Raw genomic sequence first — 24,739 nt, forward strand, 5'->3', positions numbered from 1 at the left:
AAACATGTTTTTTGGTAAACACAGGCACTCATTTTTGTTTGGTATATGCCCAAGAGTGAAACTGCTGGATCATTCGGTACAGTGTATGCTTAATTTTAGTAGATAAGCCAAACATTTTACTGAAGGGGCTGTACCAATTTATATCCCATCCACCATCAATGTAGAGCTCCAACTGTTCAATGGTTTTAAATTGCATTTCCTTGATGAATAAATGATGTTGAACACCTTTTCTTTTTTCAGGAAATACCTGCTTAGGTCTTTTGTCTATTTTCTAAAGAAAAAACAAGCTGTCTTTAAGTTACTGATTTTACATACTCGAGACAGGAGTCCTTCATTGGCTATAGATGCTACAAATATTGTCCCACCATCTACAGCTTGCCTTTGCACTCTCTTAATTTTGGTTATTGATACAGATGCTTACCTTTAATGAAGTCCAGTTTATCAATCTTTTCATGGTTTTAGTGTCTTGTTTAAAGAAAGCTTTGCTTATTCTAAGGTCATGAAGATCTCTTACATTTGCTTCTGAAAACTTTGTTATCTTAAAGTTTGAACTCACTCTTGAATAAAAGTTTAATTGGGCAGAAAGTTCTATTTTCACTTAGTACTTGAAGCTACCAGTCAACTGTTAGCCTCTCTTGTTAAAGAGAAGCATTCTGTCATCCTTTTTTTTTTTTTTTAAAGATTTTATTTATTTGAGAGAGAATGAGATAGAGACAGAGAGCACAAGAGGGAGGAGGGTCAGAGGGAGAAGCAGACTCCCCGCTGAGCAGGGAACCCGATGCGGGACTCGATCCCGGGACTCCAGGATCATGACCTGAGCCGAAGGCAGTCGCTCAACCGACTGAGCCACCCAGGCGCCCGCATTCTGTCATTCTAACTGTAGTTCCTTTTCAAGTACTACTCTCTTCTCTCTCACAGCTTCTAAGATTTTTTCTTTATCCTTGATGTTCTAGAGTTTCACCATGTTTTTGGCTGTAGGCTTCTTTTTATTTATCCTGTCCAGTATTTGGAATTCATTTCTGATCTGGGAACTCAGGTCTTCATTTCTGATAAATTCTCAATTTCTACCTCTTCAAATATTTCTTCTCCATCATTCTTTATCTGAAACTATTAGATGATATTAAAGCCCTTCAATGTAGCCTTTGTTACTCTTAGCTATCCTTTCATATTCTAATTGTGGTTTCTCTGTGTCACATTTTCAGTGAATTCCTCAATTCCTTTTTCCAATTCATTCATTTTCTCCTTGAACTAGGTTTAGCAAATGTTTACTACATATTGAGTTTTTATTTATATTTAATTCCCAATATCCCTAATTGTTTGATACTTACCTGTTATTTTCTTTCCACCTATTTTTGTTTCACGACATCGTCTTTATAAATGGTTCATATTTCTGTATTTATCTCTCTGAGCATCCTAAACTTCTTTTTTAAACTCTGCATGTCTATTATACAAAATTAATTTCATCAGGAATGAATTTATTTTCTAGTTGTTGATTTTGTTAGGTAGCACTCTAAACATTAGAATTTGTCTTGTATTTTGGAATTCTGTATTATGCAGACTTCTTAGGGGGAGGCTTTTAGTTTTGGGTTTCCTTTTTTTCTCTCCCATCCCTTTATGGTCACTCTTCTAGACCTGAACCTGCTCTGTAAGTGATTTTGGGGTCTCAGGCTCTGTAATCATACTGGCTCAATACTGTAAGATAATTTGTTAAGTTTTAAAGTATTTTTGTTATAAGGCAGTGTTTCTGTTTCCCTATCTCAAGTCCACGACTTCCTATAGAACCTTGCAGGGAGGAAGTTGATGGGATTTCCCCAGCATCCTCTTACAATCAGGGTCTTGAAGCAAGAAGTCCTGCTCACTTTCATGGAGCACATTTAGTCTTCATTATCCTCAAGAGCTGAACACCCAACTACCGGAGCTCATTACCTTGAATGCTTACCCTATCTCTGATCTTATTTTTGAGTCTAGTTATGTACATTCCTTTAAAAAAAAAACCACAAAAACACTTTACGACTTCTATGTGTTTGAAGCAAGAGTGGAGGGGCTGTCATGAAGCTTAGGTAGTATTTACCATACTATTTAGCTGGAAATCTTAAGTTTTTGTTTTACAAACTCAACCCTGTATTTGTGGATTTTAGAGTAAGAACAAAGTAAGAGCTAAAAATCTCAGAATGACTACCAATGCTAACTTATTAGGACTAAATCCTATATTTTAGCATTTTAATACCCACGGAGAAGGTTACTGTTTTTCCACCCCCATAACATTTTATTCATCTAGGTCCTAGACCTGATTTTCCTATTCATTTCACTCCTCCTATTCTAAATAATAATGTACAGTTATCATATATTGAATAGCTTACTGTGTGAAGGTGGTTAGCTAAATATTTTAGGTAGGTTACTTTAATTTTCACAAAAATCCTGAGTCCTACTATTATTATCCCTATTTTAGAAATACAGATATGGGGATTTAAAGATTGGAGATAAATTGCCCACAGTCACATACAACTAAGTAGCAGAATTGAGGTTGGAACACAAGTAGTCTAACTTCAGGTCCAACTTCCATGGCTTCTTCAATGACGGCATTCATGGACTTTTCTTAGCTTTGTTATAAAAGACAAGATGATGGACTGTCAGCTGTAAATGCCTCCCCTCTGTGGGATCTGCTTTTTTATAATGGATGAGAGACTACTTTTTTTGTGGGTTTCATAAGATAATAGTAACAAATGTTGACAATGAGCCTCTGAGGAATGGACAGTATGACAGAGTAGTCAGCAGTTAATATCTATGATTTCAGATGGAAACAAGAATTAAGATTCCAATTTTAATGCAAGTGTAGAGCTTTTATACAGACTTTTTCGGTGTATAATTAAAGTACTTACTTCAGCTAAGTCTTCAAAGCAGCTTCCTACTAAGGGATGGGGGCTACCTTCATCAGTCATTTCCACAGTATCTTCTATATGGCCCAGTAACTTTACACTAAGTTCATGTATATCTACTATACGACTAAATATATTTTCTACATCCTGTTGGGAGGAAAAACAAATTCAGTTAGGTTATAGAATAAAAAACAAATTCTGAGCCAGTAAGTCTTTTATAATCACGAAATTTAACATGGCAAATACACTGAGAAATTTTAACTTACAAATGCAAGTAAAAGACAATTCAAGAATTCTTTTTGCAAAGGTGTACAATTTGCAAATACATTTCTTTAGGTCAGTGGTTCTCAAAATAATATATAGTACTTTTATGAAAACTACTTTTAAAACCAAAAAAATTCAGAGAAGAATGGCATTGTTTTACATTTGTGCAACTCTCTACCATCTAGCTTAAAAGAAGGTAGCTGCATTTAATCTGTTGTGATACATTGTTTTTGATTAAAGTGAAGAAAATCCAGCTTTACACAGATAGTTGGAAAAGGGAGGAATATTTTAATATTACAGATCTTTTTTTTAGTACAGTTTTTTGAGATATAAGTCACATACCATAAAATTCACCCTTTTAAAGTGCACTATTCAATGGTTTTCACATATTCAGAGCTGTTAATTTATCGCCACTATCAAATTCCAGAATATCTTCATCACCCCAGAGAGAAGGTCTACGTCCATTAGCAGCATTCTCCATTCTTCTTTTCTGCCCAGGGGCTGGCAACCACTAATCTACTTTCTATCTCCATGGATTTGCCTATTCTGACATTTCATATAAATGGAGTGAATGGCCTTTTATGATATTACACCAAAACTCAACAAATGGTAGTTTCTCAAATGTTAGTTGCAATGTGGAATCTGAAACCGTATTATTTTTGTATTTCTACATTAAAATCCATCTAGTCTATATTAAACTCTGAATGGATCCTTTACCCATGTGTGTTTTTGTAGCATTATGGATTTGGTCACTTGGAAAGTAGTAGTCCACTGAATTCCACAAATCTTCCAAATGTTAACACATTTAACACATTTCACTACAGAATTTTAGAAGACCAAATCCATTAGTATCACCACAGATAGTGTGAGTGGATAAAAATTTTCCAAAATTGTTTTCATTTGAAAGTTCAATTTTTAACACTATCAACAAATACTGTCACTTTCCTTGAAGTGACAGGTATTTCATTTGATTTTGAGAAATGTCTGCCAAATACACAAGTCTGAAGAACCACAGGTTGTCAGTCATTCTTTTAGGTAGTGTTTCATGAAGACAATGGCTAGTTCAGTTAGCAATTCAGTCACACAGTGCTTTCCTTCACAATAAGCACCCTACTTTGATATGTAGCCTAAGTGCTTATGCGTGCTTCCTAATTGCCTCAGCTCTTCTCTTATCTGGGCCTTCTCCTGGCATGCCAAGCTCTTGTTCTTGTTCTACCAGTAGTGACAAAAAAATCCATGAGTCCGTATGTAGTCCCCTTTTACTTCATTTCTTCATTCTATTTGTCTATCATCTCATTTTTATTACAAATACACATGCATACAAGAATGCTCAATACAACACCTACTGACTTCTGTAAGATTTTCTGTAGGTTAGACTCCTGGATAGACTTTTTTTTTTTTTTAAGATTTTATTTATTTATTTGAGAGAGAATGAGAGACAGCACGAGAGGGAAGAGGATCAGAGGGAGAAGCAGACCCCCTGCTGAGCAGGGAGCCCGATATGGGACTTGATCCTGGGACTCCAGGATCATGACCTGAGCTGAAGGCAGTCGCTTAACCAACTGAGCCACCCAGGTGCCCCTCCTGGATAGACTTCTACCATGGGGTCACATATTTAAAATGTCAATGGGTATCTTCTTAAAAAGAGTCCACTGGGGGGCGCCCGGGTGGCTCAGTCGTTAAACGTCTGCCTTCCGCTCAGGTCATGATCCCGGGGTCCTGGGATCGAGCCCCGCATCGGGCTCCCTGCTCTGAGGGAAGCCTACTTCTCCCTCTCCCACTCCCCCTGCTTGTGTTCCCTCTCTTGCTGTGTCTCTCTCTGTCAAATAAGTAAATAAAATCTTTAAAAAAAAAAAAAAAGAAAGAGTCCACCGATTTACCCTCCCACAAGTAGTATATGGGAGTCACAGTTTGACCAAACCCTCACAAAACTGAATATTGTCAATTTTAACTTTTAGAAAAATGTCTAGGTAATTGAAAAACAAGAATCAATTTATAATTATTCAGTTACTATTTTTCTGATTTGATTATTTTTAGTAGTGACTTTTTTTTTTTTTTTTTGGTCAAATCAACTTTGAAGCAGGATTCATATCCAATAAGATAAACCTTTTTTGATGTACTTTTGGATGAGATTTTATGTAGTTATTCACTCTTGTAACCATCACCATAGTCAAGATATAAAACAGTCTTATTACCTTAAAAATTTCCTTATGCCTCATCCCCATTAATCACCACTATTGCCCCCAGGAAACCAGTGATCTGCTTTCTGTCACTACAGATTAGAATTCTAGAATATTAAAAAAATGGAATCATAGATCATCTTATTTGTCTAGTTTCTTAGCTAATGGTTTTGAGATGCATCCATACTGTTGCTTTTACAACTATTTCATTCCTTTTAATTCTGAGTAGTATTCCATTGTATGGACATACCACAATTTGTATATCCATTTACCTGTTGATGGATATTTGGGTTGTTTCCAGTTTGGGGCCATTACAAATAAAGCTGCTATGAACACTCATGAACAAGTTTTGTGTGGATATGTTTTCTTTCTTTCTTTTTTTTTTAAAGATTTTGTTTATTGACAGAGAGAGACAGCGAGAGAGGGAACACAAGCAGGGGGAGTGGGAGAGGAAGAAGCAGGCTTCCCGCAGAGCAGAGAGCCCGAGGTGGGGCTCATCCCAGGACTCTGGGATCATGACCTGAGCGGAAGGCAGACACTTAAGGACTGAACCACCTAGGCGCCCCGTATGGACATGTTTTCATTTCTTCTGGGTAAAAACCTAGCAGTGGAATTGCCGGTAGTACGGCTAGTTTATTTTTAATGTTACACAAAACACCCAAACTCTTTTCCTAAGTATTTGTACTAGATTACATTCCCATAAGCAATTGCTCCACATTCTTTTCAGCATTTGGTATTGCCAGTCTTTTTAATTACAGCCTTTCTATCTAATGAGTTTGTAGTAGTATTTCATTGTGGTCTTAATTTGCATTTCCATAGGCTACTGATGTTGAGCATATAGCTTCTTTCATAAAGTGTGTTAATTTTTTACCTACTTAAAAATATCAGGCTGTCATTCCAATTATTGAATTGTAAAAGTTCCTTATATACTCTGGATTCAAGTCCTTTGTTAGATATATGTATTGCAAATACGTTCTACCAATCTGTGGCTTACCTTTTTATTTGTATGACAGTGTCTTTAGAAGAGCAAAAATTTTTCATTTTATTGAAGTCCAATTCATTAATTTTTTATTTTATGGTTCTTGATTTCTGTGTCTTAAGAGATCTTTACCTATTCTTTACTCCTTTATTTTTATTAATTAAAAAAAATTATTTATTTATTTGTCGAGAGAGAGAGAGCACAAGCAGGGGGAGCAGCATGCAGAGAGAGAAGCAAGCTCCCTGCTGAGCCAGGAGCCCGATGTGGGGCTTGATCCCAGGACCCTGGGATCATGACCTGAGCCTAAGGCAGACGCTTAACCAACTGAGCCACCCCAGCATCTTCATTTTTAAAATTTTTATTTTTAAGTAATCTCTTGAGGCTTGAACTCACAACTCCAAGATCAAGAGTCACATTCTCCACCAATTGAGACAGCCAGGTGCCCCTTTGCTCCTTTATTTTTAAAAGCAACTTTATTTATTTATTTATTTTTAAGATTTTATTTATTTGACAGAGAGGGCACAAGCAGCAGGAGAGAGAAGGAGAAGCAGGTTCCCAGCTGAGCAAGGAGCCCAATGTGGGACTCGATTCCAGGACCCTGGGATCATGACCTGGGCCGAAGGCAGCCATTTAACCGACTGAGCCACCCAGGCGTCCCTAAAAGCAACTTTATTGAGGTAAAATTCACATAGAATGCAATTCATCCATTTAAAATGAACAATTCAATGTTTTTTTACTCTATTTAAAGATTTGTGCTACTCATAAACTACTCCTGTAACTTCTAATGGTCATTCATTGCCATACCTTGAGCCTCAGTCTCAGCTTCTGTAGTAAGCACTACTTTTCCATCAGTCATCCATGGCTAGACTTCTAGGAATTCCTAGATGTAATTCTCTTAGACAATCTCAATTGTTCTCACCACTCAGCATTTCCCCAGGATTCAATCAGGTTGGTTTGATTACTATTGTAAGATCAGTGATCCCTTCTCTAATTTTCAACGTTACTGGCTCTCTCTTTTTGCTCCTCAAAATATTATTGTCACACTTCTATTATGGTAATTACCACACTATATTGCCATTTAATATTACGTTTACATTTCAATCTTGACTAGACTCAATTTGAGGGAAGGAACTGTTGTATTCATCTTTGAATCCCTGTTGCCAAGTACTATCTGATGCCTAACAACATATACAGGCAGCACTGATGAAGTGTTAGCTGAACGACTCAAGTGAGTCAAATTAAACAAAAAAATCTTCCACCTTATAAGAGGCTTTATTCCTTGGAGTACACAGAAGATTCTTTAAGTTCATTTGCACTTATAGTTCAGTCTAGTTTAGATTTTGTCTTTTAATTTTTTTTAAAGATTTTATTTACTTATTTGACAGAGAAAGAGACAGCGAGAGAGGGAACACAAGCAAGGGGAGTATGAGAGGGAGAAGCAGGTCTCCTGCAGAGCAGGGAGCCCGATGAGGGGCTCAGGGCTCGATCCCATGCTGCTGGCATCATGACCTGAGCCAAAGGCAGCCACTTAATGGCTGAGCCACCCAGGGCCCCTGTCTTTTAATTTTTGATGTTGAATTTATTGAACCTGTTGTAGCAAATCTGAGATCACAGTCACTATGCATTAAATCCCATAACTTAAAAAAAAATTTGACAAATTAGCAATCATGAACTACACAAACTCAAATTTGAGTGGTCATGTAAAATTAACAACACATGCAATGATACATGTATACACAACAATACTTACATTAGCTGAAAACAATTTTGAGTTGGAGACAAAGGGCTCTCTAAAAACTTTTATAATTAAATTTAGTTCCCTTATGTACTGTCGAATTTCTGCCATAAATGCTTTTACCAAATCATAATAAGTTTGCTCTCCTGAGGTGGAAGGCTCTTCATCAGTTAAAGATAATATATTTATATCTTCTACATCTTGATGAAACATGTCCATTAATACCTAGACAGAGATATAAAACAAGTACAATAAAATATGAATTACAGTCGAAGTTACACACCCTAAGTTGCTCTTTGAATACAGTTCTTAAGTGATAAAAAGCAGATACACAATAATCTCTTCTCGCCACTGCCCCCTGTGTATCTTCTCTAAAACAGAATTCTCCATCTAATATCCAACTGCCTCCTCCAAGTCCTCTACCAATACCAGCATCTGTCTCTCTTGTTAACCTATTACTTCAAGTTTGTTCCCAAATTCTATGTTGGATTTCTCTCTGACTTAAGTTTCCTGCTTCACACCTTGCCATTACCACCTCACCTCATTCCAAGGCCTCACCACCCTGTATCTGAATAATTCACAGTCTGCTAATTGGCCCCCTTGATTACATTTGTGGGAGACTGATCAAAACCAGTCATTATTATTAAAGAAGTCTACTATTCAAAGAAGTCTACTATTATTACTCTTGCTAAAACCTCATCTTTCCACTTCTGTAAATTTCTACATCACTATACCTATAACACAGTGAAATAATATTTTATCTTAGATTACTTTCTGCTTGTTTCACAAATATAAGTTTCCCTTCATCTGGAGACTTTTTTCTTTTTTAAGATTTTACTTATTTATTTGAGAAAGAGAGAGCACGAGCAGGTGGTGGGGCAGAGGAAAAGGGAGGAGGCTTCCTGCTAATCAGGGAGCTGGACAGCTCAATTCCAGGACCCCAGGATCACGATCAGAGCGGAAGGCAGATGCTTAATGGACTGAGCCACCCAGGTGCCCCTGGAGCCTTGTTTTATACTTCTTTTGCATCTCCTCCCTGTGGTGAGCTCACAGTATGTACTCAAAAATATTTTACTTATCTGATTTATTTAAAAGTATCAAAAAAACTATTTTAAAAACCAAATACTTCTTCATTTAAAAATATCAATACATTTGAAATCCTTCCTCAGATCAGGTGATTTTTACTCTGTATGTTCACATTCTGAAAGAACAAATAAGCACTAGAACATAATTAAGTGGACTTAGTAATCAGAAAGAATATTACAAACCAGTAAGAGTATAGTGAGAAAAAAAAAGGATTGAAATGCTTCATCAGAAAATAGTTTCTTTTCTACAAAGTCATTTTTAGAAAATGAGAATATCAAGGCAATCTAGTGCAATAACTAAAAGCTTTAGACCCAGATCTAAGAGTCTAGGCTTTGAAACTTCTCAGAAAATTCTGGACCAATTTCTTTATCTCTCTGAACTTCAGTTTCCCTTTTTAAGAGCATCTACCTTGGGGGTACCATAAAGACCAAATGAGATAAATTTCATATATGCTTAACTTTCGATAAATGTTTGCTCTTAATATCATTATAATAAAACCATACAAATAGTAGCTACAGATAGTTAAGTATTGAAATAAAACTCTCAAGAGTTTAGTATTTTTACATTTTCAAAATTTGTTTTAAAAATCCATGATCTTGGGGCGCCTGGGTGGCTCAGTCGTTAAGCGTCTGCCTTCGGCTCAAGTCATGATCCCGGGGTCCTGGGATCGAGCCCCGCATCGGGCTCCCTGCTCCGCGGAAGCCTGATTCTCCCTCTCCTGCTCCCCCTGCTTGTGTTCCCTCTCTCGCTCTCTCTCTCTGTCAAATAAATAAATAAAATCTTAAAAAAAAAAAAAATCCATAATCTTCTAAGTGTCCCAACCGAAATAATTTAAAGAATTTTACAATCAAGAGATTATTACTAGTATTAAACCCACTTGCAGGAACACATAAAAGGAAAACTGCATGACATGTTTAGACAGTTTAGTACTATATATATATAATATTCTATTTCCATAAAATGTTATCTTGAGTACTTGCTATTAGGTTACTGGAAATATATAATTTTATTGTCTGAATAGTATGTTAGCATCCAATAAATCAGGAATAAAAATTTAAGAACAAAACATAGAGAAGATCAGTATCCTACCTTATCAGCACACATTGCCACTTTAATATCTTGTTTTGTAATTTCATAATGCCGTATATTTCGTACATAATTCCCCACCAGCTTTAAAATGTCTGCAGAAATGTATTCTAATACAGCTACTATGTAAACAGAAACCTGGTGGTCAATTTTATAACCTAGGACCTCCTGAAAAATTAAAAGAAAAACATGTTTAAAAATAAGTTACTACAAATTTCACACACTGATTAAAAATAAAAAAGCATACACAATTTAGCTTAACTTTTACTGAGGCCTGTGACTATCAACAACATTTAATTGTAAGTGGAATAATACACACATTGCTATCTGGAAATGTAAGCAAAGCAAAGGTAAGGCAAAATTACCCATGATCATGTAAAATACTTAAGTAGTACAGATTACTAAATAGATCATCCTTAACCTAGGAAGGGAAGCCCCAGCTTGGGTGAGGGGAGAAATGTTCACTTTACCTAATTCAGGATACCTGGAATTAACTATAACAAAAGACGTTTTTTCTTTATGCAGAACAAAAGTTAATGTATTATTGGTATCTGGGAATATCTACTAGCCTTATTTTACTCTATTCTTCTTTCCAAAGGAACCTGGGATCCCAAAGCCCTAATGGCACATTCCTGGTATCTATAACTGTTTCTATGGGGAAAAAAAAGAGTCATGCTATGTTCTACTGAACAACAGTGGTTATTAAGAGCATGTTAAATAGTATTATTAGACTTCAAAGGAAGTATGGGATTTTGTGGGGCCTACAGGGAAACAAATTCTATTTTCTAAACAATCGGATTAAAAAAAAAACTTTGAAATAAGAAATTTACTTAAGTTGGGGACAGGTGGTATTTACCTTTAAAGACATGTAAAACTATTAAATGGTTATAGTGATAAGAATATATTAATAAATTGAAATGATATCCATAATTAGATCATAAAATTCAAAGTTTAGGATCATTATTAATACAGCATGCACATACCTCAATTTGTTAATTCTCTTAAAATATAATTCAATATACGGCTAGTAAGAATCATGAAAAGAGAATTATAAAGAAGTATGCAATTACTAATAGTTTAGTAATTTTCTATAACTTGCACTTACTTCCTCAGACCAGTAAGATATAGGCAGATATTTCTATTCCAAAACCAAAGTACAAAACATAACCTTTGGACTGTCTTAAACATCATCCAAGTGTTAATCTTAAATCTTGGACAAGATCAAATAGATCTAAGTTCTCTAACACAATCACTTTGAGCCCTGTGAACATGGGCTAAAAGTCACTTAATCACTTTCTGCCTCAGGCACCTCTTCTACAAACTGGGGATGAGAATAGTAACTTTGTGGAGTAATAAAACTTAGAGATAATATATGCAAGCATTAGTATTTTGCTTGTATTACAGTACATAGAAAATTATTGATATCAAAAGTATTATTAAGGTTTTAATTACTATAGTACCTGTATTTTTGATGAGTTTGTTTGTTTTATTAAATAAATAGAAATAGCATTATTAGAGTTTTCAGCAATTATTTTTTTCTACTAGTTCTGGAGAGATTCAGCTGACCGATTTAAATGAGAAGTAGGACTGGGTAGTTTAGGTAACCTTTAGAAAGTTTTTGTTCAAAGATTACACATAGCCCTGTGGAAGACTCACAGAGGTCCCTACACATCTAATGATTTGAAGGATTTATAGGGACACTTAGGTCTAACCAACAAGAAAGGAGTTTTATAAATTCTCTTTGAGGTTCTAGTAACACCTGTGATGGAACAAAATTCACAATTATAACTTTTCTTAGTCCTTTCAATTTGCATATTTTTGTTGGTATGAAATTACTTTAAATCATGTTGCCCAACTTATACTTGGCTATTATATCATCCCTCCCCATGACATGAATTCCTGGAAAAATTAAAATGAGAGAATTTTACTCTTCAATTCACTATCACCCATAAAATATATTCTTAGTGCTTGAAAATCATAGGTTTTATTTTGCTTTTCAAAGGCAAGAAGGCAGTATTTCAGCTTTACCTTTAGTAAAGGATGAATTTTTTCTACTGGGAGAGATAAAGGGTTTCTTCGCTTCCTCTTTTCAATAGCCGATTGGGCATCAGCTATTGCCCACTTATCAATTGGATGAGGGAAACTTTTTTGAACACGTTCCTTGGAAAATAGGAAAATAACAACTAAGCAACAAATATATTAAATAGTGCTCTTCACTTACAATTTACTTTTAAAATCAAAGAATCCCCAAGGCAGGCTTTTCACATATGGTATAATTTATACTGCAAACATACTTAAGCTAAGAGAAAACTATAGCTGTCAATGTATTAGTATCTTAATTAGACAAGTAAGAGACTAAACATCCCTTGTAATATCTAGGGGGAAAATCACATTCTGAATTTCAACTTCACTGTGATAAAGCTAATGACAAGAATGATTAGAATAACCATTGCTTATATAAAATCTCAAGGAACAAGACCTAAGCTCAAGAAGCAAATATCTAAATCCAATTCTCCTTCATTTGTCCTTTCAACACCAATCACAACCTCAAGGAGCATTTTACACTTGAAACCTCTAAGAATTTTTTTTCTTTACTTCATTCATCATGCAAGAGTACCTGACTTCAAAACTATTTACACATCATGGAAATCAAGGGTTTACATTGGTAACAGTAATTTTTATACACTGTAGCTCATCATTAGAGTTTGAATCCTTCATAGATCATTAATTTTTAACAAAATACTTCACTTTAATTTCTAGCACTTACTCGATCAGAATTTCCACTGAAAATGAAGGAACTTATGTTAATATAAAAGCTAAATTTCCCTACTTTAATACACTAATGAAATTCACTTCAAACCATTCTCTCAAGTTTTAGAATTCCACTTTCAGGATACTATAGTTATAACCAGTAGAGGTCGCTATTAACATAATTTAAACACATGTACAGAGCTAGTAGTATGTAAAAACTGCTAGATAAAATTAAACATCACTCCTGATTATAAGCCTAAATAAAAACTTTTGTCAGCTGTTATTAAAACGGAAAATAAGAAAGACTGCCATGTGATACTCTGGGGGGAAAACATGCTGATTCTAGGACACGTTAAGAACAAATTTATAAAGTGAGAATAGTTTAACCCATTCAAGTTAAAGAAATTTTCTCTTCATCTACATTTAAGGCTAAATCAGCTGCCAAACATAAGAAGTGATTGTTTCAATTCTAATTAATGGAATTAGAGGTGTGCTGAAAGAAATTATTGTAGTTACAAATGGAGTTTACCAACTTTTTGAAATGCCCAGTTAAAAAGCTATTTGCCAGGACACTATACCTTCACATAATACAGGCAATACAGAGGTCCAAAATATTGGGGGGAGTTTGGCAGGTGAAAAGGAGAAAAGGGAAGGGAGATAGGGTGGAAAGAACAACCAAAACAAAAAAGCTTTTCCTTTTCCCCAGGAAATGACTTGCTAATCTAAAAATAACTAAGAGATTAGGACTAACTTGACTGGCTTCTAATTAAAATTTTCAGTGATGGGTTTAGCCTGTGGTTAATTAAATGGGTAGAACCCAAATAGTACAAGCCTTATAATGGGATGGCCCTGTGGGTTGCTAATTTTTTTTTCCCTCAACTCACAGTAAGAAAAATAAATTCTTAGTACATTTCACATTACATCCTTAAACATCATACACATACTAAACTGGAATAAAGTTCATAAAACAGAACCTGCCCTTATTATATGCAATGCACTGATATTTTCTACTCATGTAAAAAATGTTAGTTGGGCAAAGCACTAAAGTGATTTTATGACTCACTAATGGGTCATAACCTAGAGTCTTAAAAAGCACTGGTGTAGAGGGGTGAAAGAAAAGCAGAAGAGAAGAAAAGCTGAACTCAATATGACAACTCTAAATATACTGAACATCTATCTTTGGGGAGAAAAAAGTCATTGGTGGAATCACTGAGGCCAACTGGAGACAGGGGTGGAGGTGGAAGAAAACACAACAGCGGTCCCTTCCTGTCTCAGTTCTATCCACCTAACTCCAGGTTTATCTATTGTCTTGAGAAAGAAGGGGAAAGAAAATCAGGAGTGATAAAAGAGAAGACAAGAAAGGGAAAATAATATTGATGAAAGATACATTTTAAACTTCCTTATTAGTGTATTACTGGAATCAAATTACCAACTATATAGGTAGGAGGTAATAACCAGGGTCAGAATGTATGGGAGAAGACTGGTAGGGTTAAAAAAAAAAAAAAAAAAAAAAGAGAGAGAAGAAAAAAGGTGCCTCGAATGTGAAAAGGCCAAGTTGAAAGAATTACTTTACCTCTTGGGTGGCAAATTTAATAGAGCAAAATAAATTTTTATGATTATTTTATGTATTTTTAAAGATTTTTAAAAAGCCCAAGGAGGAATGATCAATGAAAGGTTCATGAATTAGAATTCTATTACTCTGCTACTTCAAGATTAATAATTTCATGTGTTTGAAATGAGAAATTCCATCTTCACTAATATCTAGTGGCTTTGGGAAAAATTTGAGATACAGAGCTAGGTTTGAGATTCAGCGGTCTCTTATTAGCAGAATCCTGTCTTTTCCTTTACATAATAAAGGGTCTAAATAGATACCCTTGCAGATCACTTCCAATACAAATATTCTAGGACCTGTGAAAATTCCCACACACGTACTTCAGTGCAAATATTCAGACCCACAGGTATTTTGAAGTCCTATTAATAGTAATAAAGGCATACTGTGGGAGAATTTGGGGAGGAGGATCCTAGAAAGGTAGAAAATAGAAATTACTTGGGAAATCTAAATGTTAATAGAACACTTATTAGAAATTATAAGGATTCTTTAGGATGTGAAGGAAAAGAAGTTAACAAAAAAAATGAATGGAAAAGTAAAGCAAACTTCTTAAATTTTAGAATATAGCTCATAGAAAAAAAATCTAATTAGTCCAAGAAAGCCACAGAGAAAGAGGGAAAGAACAAGTACAATTATGAAAGGTTAAGACCTAAAAAATTAAAGAAAAAAAAAAAAATTAAATAAAATACACTTTACCAGGGACATGGAAAAAATATTATTTTCTGCTTCTATTTTTAAAAAGATTAAATACAGAAAATGAAGAGAGGGAGAATAAACCAGACTGGAGCAACTTTATACCTATCTTCTAAATACTAAATTATTTTGAAAAGACAGAAACAAATACATACCCCTCCTCTATATTCCCAGAGCACTCGTATAAATGCTTCTTTATTCATCTCAAACACTGCCTGACAGATGGTAGATACTCAAATATTAGTGGCAGGGATTAGTGAATTTTGGCTACATCAATAAAACGAAATCCTTTTCATTTGTACTACGATAGTTCACAATCTGTGATTATCTGTAGTACAATTTATCAAAACTCTTAATTAACACAAGCAAGATTATAGATGTGTATATAATCCATCAGTTTTCAAGCACTTTTGAAGTATTTATTTTCCTAAAACTATAGGGCAACTAAAACTCACTTTTAGTTTTTCATTAAAACAAATCCCCTTGGGGCCGAATATTAAGCAAGAATTGCTATTCTACTTTGAATTATGTTTATACTTTAAAGTAATCAAAATGTATTATTTAAAAGATTAAAAATTTATATATTGCACTAATTCAGATTGATCTTTTTAATTTTTTAATTTTTATTTTTTTATTTTTTTAAAGATTTTATTTATTTATTTGACAGAGAGAGATAGCGAGAGAAGGAACACAAGCAGGGGGAGTGGAAGAGGGAGAAGCAGGCCTCCCGCTGAGCAGGGAGCCCGATGCGGACTCGATCCCAGGACCCTGGGATCATGACCTGAGCCAAAGGCAGACGCTTAACGACTGAGCCACCCAGGCGCCCCAGATTGATCTTTTTTAAGTACAGTTTTTAATATGGCCCTCAAATTTTTAAAAAAATTTTGATGAATTATCTCTTACCTCAAAATTTATTTGAAGGCCTTACAAAATTCATGACCCTTATTATTTTAAAAGAAAGTTCTATAAATGTATTAAAGAAATTAAATAAATGTATTAAAGAAATAAAGAATCCTAATGAATGAGAAAATGAAAAATTATTTTCTGATGAAAGAATTTAAGACACCATTATATTCACTTAAATATCTCTGCATGTCCATAGTCTTGTATAAATACCCTTCCAGGAATGGCACAAGAAGGGTATTTGACTACTGAATGTAAAAGACCCAGGTTTCCACCTTTTTTTAAAATCTATTCTACCATTCTGAGGGTTGTCTAACATAAAATAAGGAGAATACTAACTATTCTACAGGGTTGTTGTAAAGACATATATATGTACGTAACAGTACTCTGAAATTACAATGCCTACTGCATGACTGACTGCTATTCTGTCTGATTCTGTCACTGTCACATCTTTTCTTTCCCGACCATTCCCAATCCCAAAGCCAGTTCACTGGTATATCACATGACTACATCTATTTTAAGGGTCCAGATTAAGTGCTTAAAAATAACAAGATAGGGTATAGGGTAAACATATGTCTTCAGTATCTCAGTTTTCTGAGTACTAAGAAGCTATGAAATTTCCTTTATTATTTAGTCTTGAGGACCTACATATTGGTTAAATTTGCACAAGGGAAAGACTGAGAGACTCAGTGATTTTCAAGAATTCATGGAGATTTCCTTCAATATTGGAAAATTATATATTAATTTCTACATTAGTTAAAAGGAGGAAATTACACAAACATAGGTATACAGTACAAGCTATCTAGAAAGAGCTGAATTTGAGTTTGTAATGTTACCAACCAGCAAATTCCTGGAATGTCATCTAACGTCAGAATGATAAGCAAGATGAGATTTGTAACCCTGTTCTCATACAGCAGGCACAAGGGTGAGTGTTGCATGTCACAAACACTGTGGGAGAACCTAACTAGGATCCAAAAGAGCAACTGGAACTGGAACTGTTCATGAGAAGAGTCAGGCAACCAGTTCTATTCAAGATCTACTCTGAATCCCAATGTAATTATGTGCCTATAGGAAATCATGAATACAAGATAGCTGACCTTATAACTCAATGGGAAAAATGGGATAAAAATGTATGAAACCAACTTTGAATTACTTAAGAAATCAAAGTGAATTACTATTCTGTTGCACGCAATCTTTTCTACATCCACAACCCCGGTAATTCAATGCTTTTAAATATCTCTTTGCTTCAGCTGAAATCCGTATCTCCCCTGAAGACTTCTAGAGCAAAAACTGCCCTTGTCCCAAAACCTGCTTGAAGGTAAATTTAATATCTTTTCCACTCCCCAAGCTGTTTCTGGGTCATGTAAAATCTTGCCATCATCTTGTGTGACTTTATCATCTATATTAAGGACACATACAATATCCTGGCCTCTTAATTCCTTGAATACCTCATCGTGGGGGACCTTTGCTTCTAGCCCAGCTGCAATCACATGGCCGCATCCTGCTTTGTAACTGTGTTACTGAGGAAATCTTAAATTCCAATAACTTTGTCTCTGATCCCAATCTATTCTTTTAATTCTCTCGCTCAGGTATTCTAGTGTTATCAGTTCTCTGACCTTATTGGGAAATCCAATACCCTAGTTCCCTGCATGTTTTTCCAGTTTACTTGCCCTCTCCTGGCAGAATGGCTGAGTTGGAATGTACATCCAGAAAGCTTAGACTTTCCGGGTTAGAGTCTTGGCTTCACTACTTATTAGCTGTGACCTTGGGCAAGGGCAATTTATTTAACCTCTCTGTGCTTCAGTTTCCACATTTATTCATTCAACATGTATTTCCTGAGTGCCTTCTTAGTGCCAGACATTGTTCTAGGTGCTAGGAATTCGGCAGTGAACAAGAAAAATAACCTTGGAGCTTACATTCTAGTAAGGGAAAAAAAACAGCACCATCTTCATGGGGTTATTAAAAACTTTAAATAAAACATAAAACATAGAAGTGTTTGAACGGTGCATGATACTCTAGCAAGCACTCAAACAGTAGCCATTAACACAGTTCACCTTTTTTTCCTATCCAGTTTAGGTTCTCTGATACTCCTTTCAGAAATTTCTCATTGGATATGCCCATATATCAATCTCTCTTGCCCCCTGGGGAACTAAGCAGGGCCTGGGGTATTTAGATATACCTCCTACCCAGCCACTGTTTGTGATAAAATACATGTAGTAAGTGAAGATCAAAAGATTAACTGACATGGGTTTTTTTGTTTGTTTGTTTTGTTTTTTAAGTAGGCTCCATGCCCAGCAGGGCTTGAAGTCATGACCTTGAGATTAAGACCTGAGCTGAAATCAAGAGTCAGACACTTGATGGACTGAGCCACCCAGGCACCACTAAATGAAATGTTTTTTTAAATGAAACAAAAGAAACACTTGAACATATGCCACTCTTAAAGCTGTGTGTGTGTGTGTGTGTGTATAAAATTCTTGCATCAAGAAGTAGTGTTTGGAGGTCAACAAAAGTTCATTCGAGATGAAAAGCAAAACATGGAATAACTGGACAGCTAAAACATATATGAGTTATCCTATACCTAATACAAAGTTAGAAGAAATCCAGTTTTCATTTTTTTAATACCACATATATATTTTGTGAACTTGAAGAGCAAACTCTTTCACTGACATTACAGTAAGTACACAGATTAGATATATATGTGTGTGTGTGTATATATATATGAAGTAAATACAAGGCAAAATTTAACATACCTCTACATCTGAAGCACTTCGGGGCTGAGCTTGGCATAGCATATTTAATAACTGCAAAATTAATTCTTCAACATATTGAAGAGCATCATCACTAGACTCAAGAGTCGGATGAACTTGCCCCTGGACCTATAAACAAAAAGCAAAGCAATTAAAATGTAGATCTGTACTCAAGAACATGGTCTGGTTTGCAAGTACAGATTTAAATGTTATGACCCAGAAGTCAGAAGTTCTCAACCTTTTTCCCAGCTACACACACCATACGTGCTTATTAACATGCTCCTGGAGATTCAGATACCTAACTGCAAATTTCAATATATTTTTTTCTTAAACCAGTTACCCTGAGGTGTGGGAATGCAGAGAGGGAGGGAAAGGCTAGCTGGGAATAACAGATGCAGTTTATATGGTTTTCATCAAGAACCAGTGGTAGTTAGAACATTTACTCAATATACTGCTTGGGCAAAATTGACCTCTCACAGGTCTCTGGTCCTTGTTTCACTCTATCTTTCCTACTAAATGATAAAATCCAAAAGGGATTTCTTTTATTCACCAAAATTAACACCAGCACCTAGCACTGTGCAGGGCACATAATACAAACGTGATAAATATTTGTTGAATACAAAGTCACCTTATATCAAAGGACACAAAATAGTCACTTTTGACAATCTGCGACTGTCTCTGCTTAAGGAAGATAACTTAGTGGTCACTCATTTACTTTCATTTTCCTCAGTCATTTCTTTGGAGGCCCATCAGGCCACTGGCCTCTGTAGAACTTACATTTTAATAACCAGCACAAGAGCCGTCACTTGCATCCTTTGCCACTCACTATGGGGGTCACAACTATTCCCTGCTTTTATTTTTTTTTTTTAGATTTTATTTTATTTATTTGAGACAGAGAGAGAGCACAAGCAGGGGGAGTGGCAGGCAGAGGGAGAGGGAGAAGCAGGCTTCCCGCGGAGCAGGTAGCCCGATGTGGGGCTTGATCCCAGGACCCTGGGATCATGACCTGAGCCAAAGGCAGATACTTAACGTGCTGTGATTTCGGCTCAGGTCCTGATCTCATAGGTTGAGAGATCAAGCCCTACATCAGGCCCTGCACTCAGTGGGGCGTCTGCTTGGGACTGTCTCTCTCCCTCTGCCTCCTCCCCCCCATTTGTGTGCACTCACGTGCTCTCTCTCAAATAAATAAATAAATCTTTTAAAAAGTTATGTATATATACATATATACATATGCATTTAAAATACTTTTTAAGGAAAAATACTTTAGAGGCAGATAATACAACAATCCACAACTGTGGCAGGGAGTGCTACATCAAGTATGAGGTTTAAAGCAATTTATTATTATTTTATAGATGAAGAAACTAAGCCCCAAAAGGCTTAAATCATTTGTCCAATCATTTTTGGTCATATTCGGTATAACAATTACCAACCTGTTTGTAACTGATTTGTTTATCAATCTCTCTACCCTATTAGATGACTGAATGGATGTACAATTAAAATAATGAACACAGTTTGGACTTAGAGCCCAGAATTTGTGTTTCTCAGCTCAGTGCTTGCTATTCTCCATGCCATCATACTCTAACTAATGTGTATAACTAATGTAAACTTATTTCCCTTCAACACTTAACAAGACTAAACCCACCTTTTTGTTTTTAAACTGGAACTTGACAAATGTTTTATTAATTTACTTATTTGAGTATAGGTGACACACAATGTTACAATGGTTTTAGGTGATTCACCTTCTCTATACCTCATGCTACGCTCACAAGTGTAGTTACCATCTGTCACCACACTACTATAATATCATTGACTATATTCCATATGCTGTGCCTCTTATTCCCTTGATTATTCATTCCAGAACCAGAAGTATCTCCCATTCCCCTTCACTCACTTAGCCCATCCCCTACCCCTTCCCTCTGGCAACCATTGGTTTATTCTCTTCTTTTATCAATGACACAATCTATTCTACCTCTCTTATTTCCTGTGCCTTTTCCATTTTCTTGTGGAGTTTCCTATTTTCCTCTACCTCTGAAGTGTGATTCTATCCTTGTTTGTTTACTCCCTTCTTCTGTTCGTCCCCCCAATCTCATTTACCTCCACTTTTTTGAAGATTTTATTTATTTATTTATTTATTTGAAAGAGAGAGCATGAGAGGGGGGAGGGTCAGAGGGAGAAGCAGGCTCCTTGCTGAGCAGGGAGCCCAATGCGGGACTCGATCCCGGCACTCCAGGATCATGACCTGAGCCGAAGGCAGTCGCCCAACCAACTGAGCCACCCAGGCGCCCCTACTTCCACATTTTAAACTATAATCTACGTAGATGACTCCAAATCTACCTCTAGTCCTGACTTCTCTCCTGAGTTTTAGACACACACTTCAAATCACTTGCTAGATATCTCCACCTATCCTACCAAAATCTCTACTATAATTTGGGGAGAAAAAGGAACTTTTAATTATAAAAGTTTAATAAGAAAAACTATATCTCAGGGCACCTGGCTGGCTCAGTTAGTGGAGCATGTGACTCCTGATCTCTGGGTTGTAAGGTTCAAGCCCCACACTGGGTGTAGAGATGCCTTAAAAATAAAAAATAAAAATTTTTTTTTTTAAAAAGCACTTATAAAAAGAAAAGCTGTATCTCACACATAGAGCTAAATTAAAAACAATGAAAGTATATTTTATTTTTTTAAAGATTTTATTTATTTATCTGAGAGAGAGAGTACATGAGAAGGGGGAGGGTTAGAGGGAGAAGCAGACTCCCCGCTGAGTGGGGAGCCTGATGAAGGGCTTGATCCTGGGACTCTAGATCATGATCTGAGCTGAAGGCAGACGCTTAACTGACTGAGCCACCCAGGTGCCCCAAAATGAAAGTATATTTTAGAAAACACAGTATAGGGGCGCCTGGGTGGCTCAGTTGTTAGGCATCTGCCCTTGGCTCAGGTTGTGACCCCAGGGTCCTGGGATCGAGCCCCGCACTGGGCTCCCTGCTCAGCACAAAGCCTGCTTCTCCCTCTCCCGCTCCCCCTGCTTGTGTTCCCTCTCTCGCTGTCTCTCTCTGTCAAATAAATAAATAAAAACTTAAAAAAAAAAATAAAACACAGTATAGACAGCCCCTGTTTTCACAAAATGTTGTACTGGAAAATGTAGCTATAATTAGGGGTTACATTCCTGTCCAAGGCTCCAGAATCATATGAACTATAGCTACAGATTTACAAAACCACAGAATTTTAGAAATAAAAGGGACTTTAGAAGTCATCTAACTCAGCCCCACTATTTAGCAAATGAGAAAAAGGAAACACCCATGATCCTATAGCTAACTAGCAATGCTATGAATACTGAACCTGGGCCTCCTGGTGTATGGGCCATAGCTCTTTCCACTAAACCCTTGACTGTCAAATTTGGAGTCTGAGGAGTGTCCTAGTAGCCCCATGAGCATAAGGAAAATGACCACAAAGTGTATCTAATCACATAGTGGGCTTCCATAGGACACTTGGCTTGAAGTGTGCTGTCACACTTTAATAAACATTGGCATTAAATGCAAATGCAGCACTATAAATCTCTATAATCTGAAAAGGTAAAATCATTTTCATTCAAAATTATAAAGTAAAATTTATAAAATTATAAATTTACTAAAAGTCTGACATATAGCTAAAATGCTAGAGATAATATTAAAATGAAAATATTTAATCAGGGGTGCCTGGGTGGCTCAGTCGTTAAGCATCTGCCTTCAGCTCAGATCATGATCCCAGGGTCCCAGGATCGAGCAACGCATCGGGCTCCCTGCTCTGGGGAAAGCCTGCTTCTCCCTCTCCCACTCCCCCTGCTTGTGTTCCCTTTCTCACTGTGTCTCTGTCAAATAAATAAATAAAATCTTTCAAAAAAAATTTAATCAACAATAATCTTAATTAACTTTTAAAAATATCAAAGCCCTTTGAGGTTTAGGTACACAGAAACACATTTTAGAAAGTGTTCTGGAAAGTGTAAATTAATCAGATTATTGTTTTTAAATGTTCTTTGTTTTTCAAAGAAACCCATGGAAACAACATAATTCTTCACTAATATATCTCCATCTCCGGCTGCTCTTCAATTTACACTTTATGCTGAAGCAATTCAAACTATCTGCAGTTTGCTAAAACATGGCATGCATGCCTATCATTCATTCTCTTACCCTTTCATCTGCCTGTCTGACTTTCAAAGCCCAGATCTCACCTCATTTGGGAAGATTTCCTTATTTCTTGCCTCTTTCTAAGGTAGAATTAATCTCATTCATTTAAATGATTTATTGACTCCATTAAGTATCAGACTCTGTTGGTTTTGGATACATAGTGATAAACCAAAAACAGTCTCTGCTTATAGGGGCCTTATACCCTGCTAATGCTTGTACTGGATATCACATTTTTGTTATCAGTTTGTCATACTGAATTATAATTATATGTTCCCTTGTCTACTGGATGGACAGTGATGATCTAATTGGGCAGGGCCTTGTTTATCTAGTTCTAGAATCATATTCTCTTTACTTTTCACTCTAAATCCGTGACATTCATGGTATACTCAAAGCTTTGGGGCTGCAGGGGTAAAAGGAATAAGATATTTCTTCCTTAAAATTAAGACTGAAAAGGGATAGTGGTAAGGCTAGAATTTGGATGATTTCAGGAGCATAAGCCCTTAAAGCAGAAACCATTCAACATATAAAGACAGAACTAAAATAGATGTTTATTATGTAGAATCAAATGAACTGTATATAACCAGAGTGGTGAAATGCTATGGTTTAAACAAACAAACCTGATACTGCTTATAATTCAGGCAAATATAATTCAAATGTTGGCTAAGTTTGACACCTTGCATGATGCATAAAATTTTAGAAATTTAAATTCAAACCATTTTATTCACTGATAGTTACTAATAGCCAAATAAAACCTATTAGTTAAATTAATCACACAAAGAATTAGGCTTAAACAGAAAATAATGCATGATGTCAGCTGTTCTTCTAAGTTTCTGTAACCTTTACCATATCTTTTTTTTTTTTAAAGATTTTATTTATTTATTTGAGAGAGAAAGACAGCGAGAGAGGGAACACAAGCAGGGAGAGTGGAGGAGGGAGAAGCAGGCTCCCCACTGAGCAGGGAGCCCCATGTGGGGCTCGATCCCAGGACCCTGGGATCATGACCTGAGCCTAAGGCAGACGCCTAACGACTGAGCCACCCAGGCACCCCTACCCTTTACCATATCTTAAACCTATCAAATTAGGATCACAAGGTTCATTCATACAAGAGACAAGGTTTTGAAGTAAACCTCTGACTGAGAAGCATGGACAACAGTAAATGTTTCAAGACAAGAAGACCAATTCCTGAAATACAGACTTTGCTCTTTATTCTTTTAAGGAAAATGCTGTTACGAGCTTTAATGAGCAGACAGAAGTAGTACTACATTTCCTATACAGACAGAATAAAAAACACTTCTTTTCTATGAGATAGTGTTACAGCTAAAGTGTTCCATTCCATTTAAGTGGTACTCAAGGTATTTAATAGATCAAATGATCCAAATTATTCAAGACCATACAGAATAGGTTACACTGCCAACTCTTATGACAGCCTTCAGAAGTCATCTACAGCTGATATTCACTGAGGCTGTGTAGTGGGGGTGTGTGTGTGTGTGTGTGTGTGTGTGTGTGTGTAGGCATTCAGAATTGGGTTTATATACCAAATGTGGGTTTTCCCTTATATACAGTTTTCAAAAAACTTATATTTTATACTTACATTTATTGATATCAAAAACTTCATATACTTTTAAAATATAATTACTTTAGGTAATTTAAGTGAAGCAAATATAAGAACT

The 24,739-nt window shown here is 35.9% G+C and overlaps 1 protein-coding gene across 3 annotated transcripts in view; it reads right to left on the bottom strand.

Moving 5' to 3' along the window:
- The window catches only part of SOS1 (SOS Ras/Rac guanine nucleotide exchange factor 1), a 142,862-nt gene that overhangs the window by 59,668 nt on the left and 58,455 nt on the right, over positions 1–24,739 (bottom strand). For all 3 annotated transcript variants that reach the window (XM_064572140.1, XM_064572139.1, XM_045884465.3), the window contains exons 2-6: positions 18,913–19,038; positions 12,235–12,366; positions 10,210–10,374; positions 8,050–8,259; positions 2,880–3,023 (exon numbers count right to left, since the gene is read on the bottom strand). In XM_064572140.1, coding sequence (XP_064428210.1) covers positions 2,880–3,023; positions 8,050–8,259; positions 10,210–10,374; positions 12,235–12,366; positions 18,913–19,038 — 777 coding nt within the window. The remainder of the gene's footprint in view (positions 1–2,879; positions 3,024–8,049; positions 8,260–10,209; positions 10,375–12,234; positions 12,367–18,912; positions 19,039–24,739) is intronic.

The sequence above is a fragment of the Mirounga angustirostris genome, unplaced genomic scaffold, assembly GCF_029215605.1.
Source record: "Mirounga angustirostris isolate CCGP_5_RB_7025 unplaced genomic scaffold, mMirAng1.0.hap1 SCAF_10, whole genome shotgun sequence".
NCBI lineage: Eukaryota > Metazoa > Chordata > Mammalia > Carnivora > Phocidae > Mirounga > Mirounga angustirostris.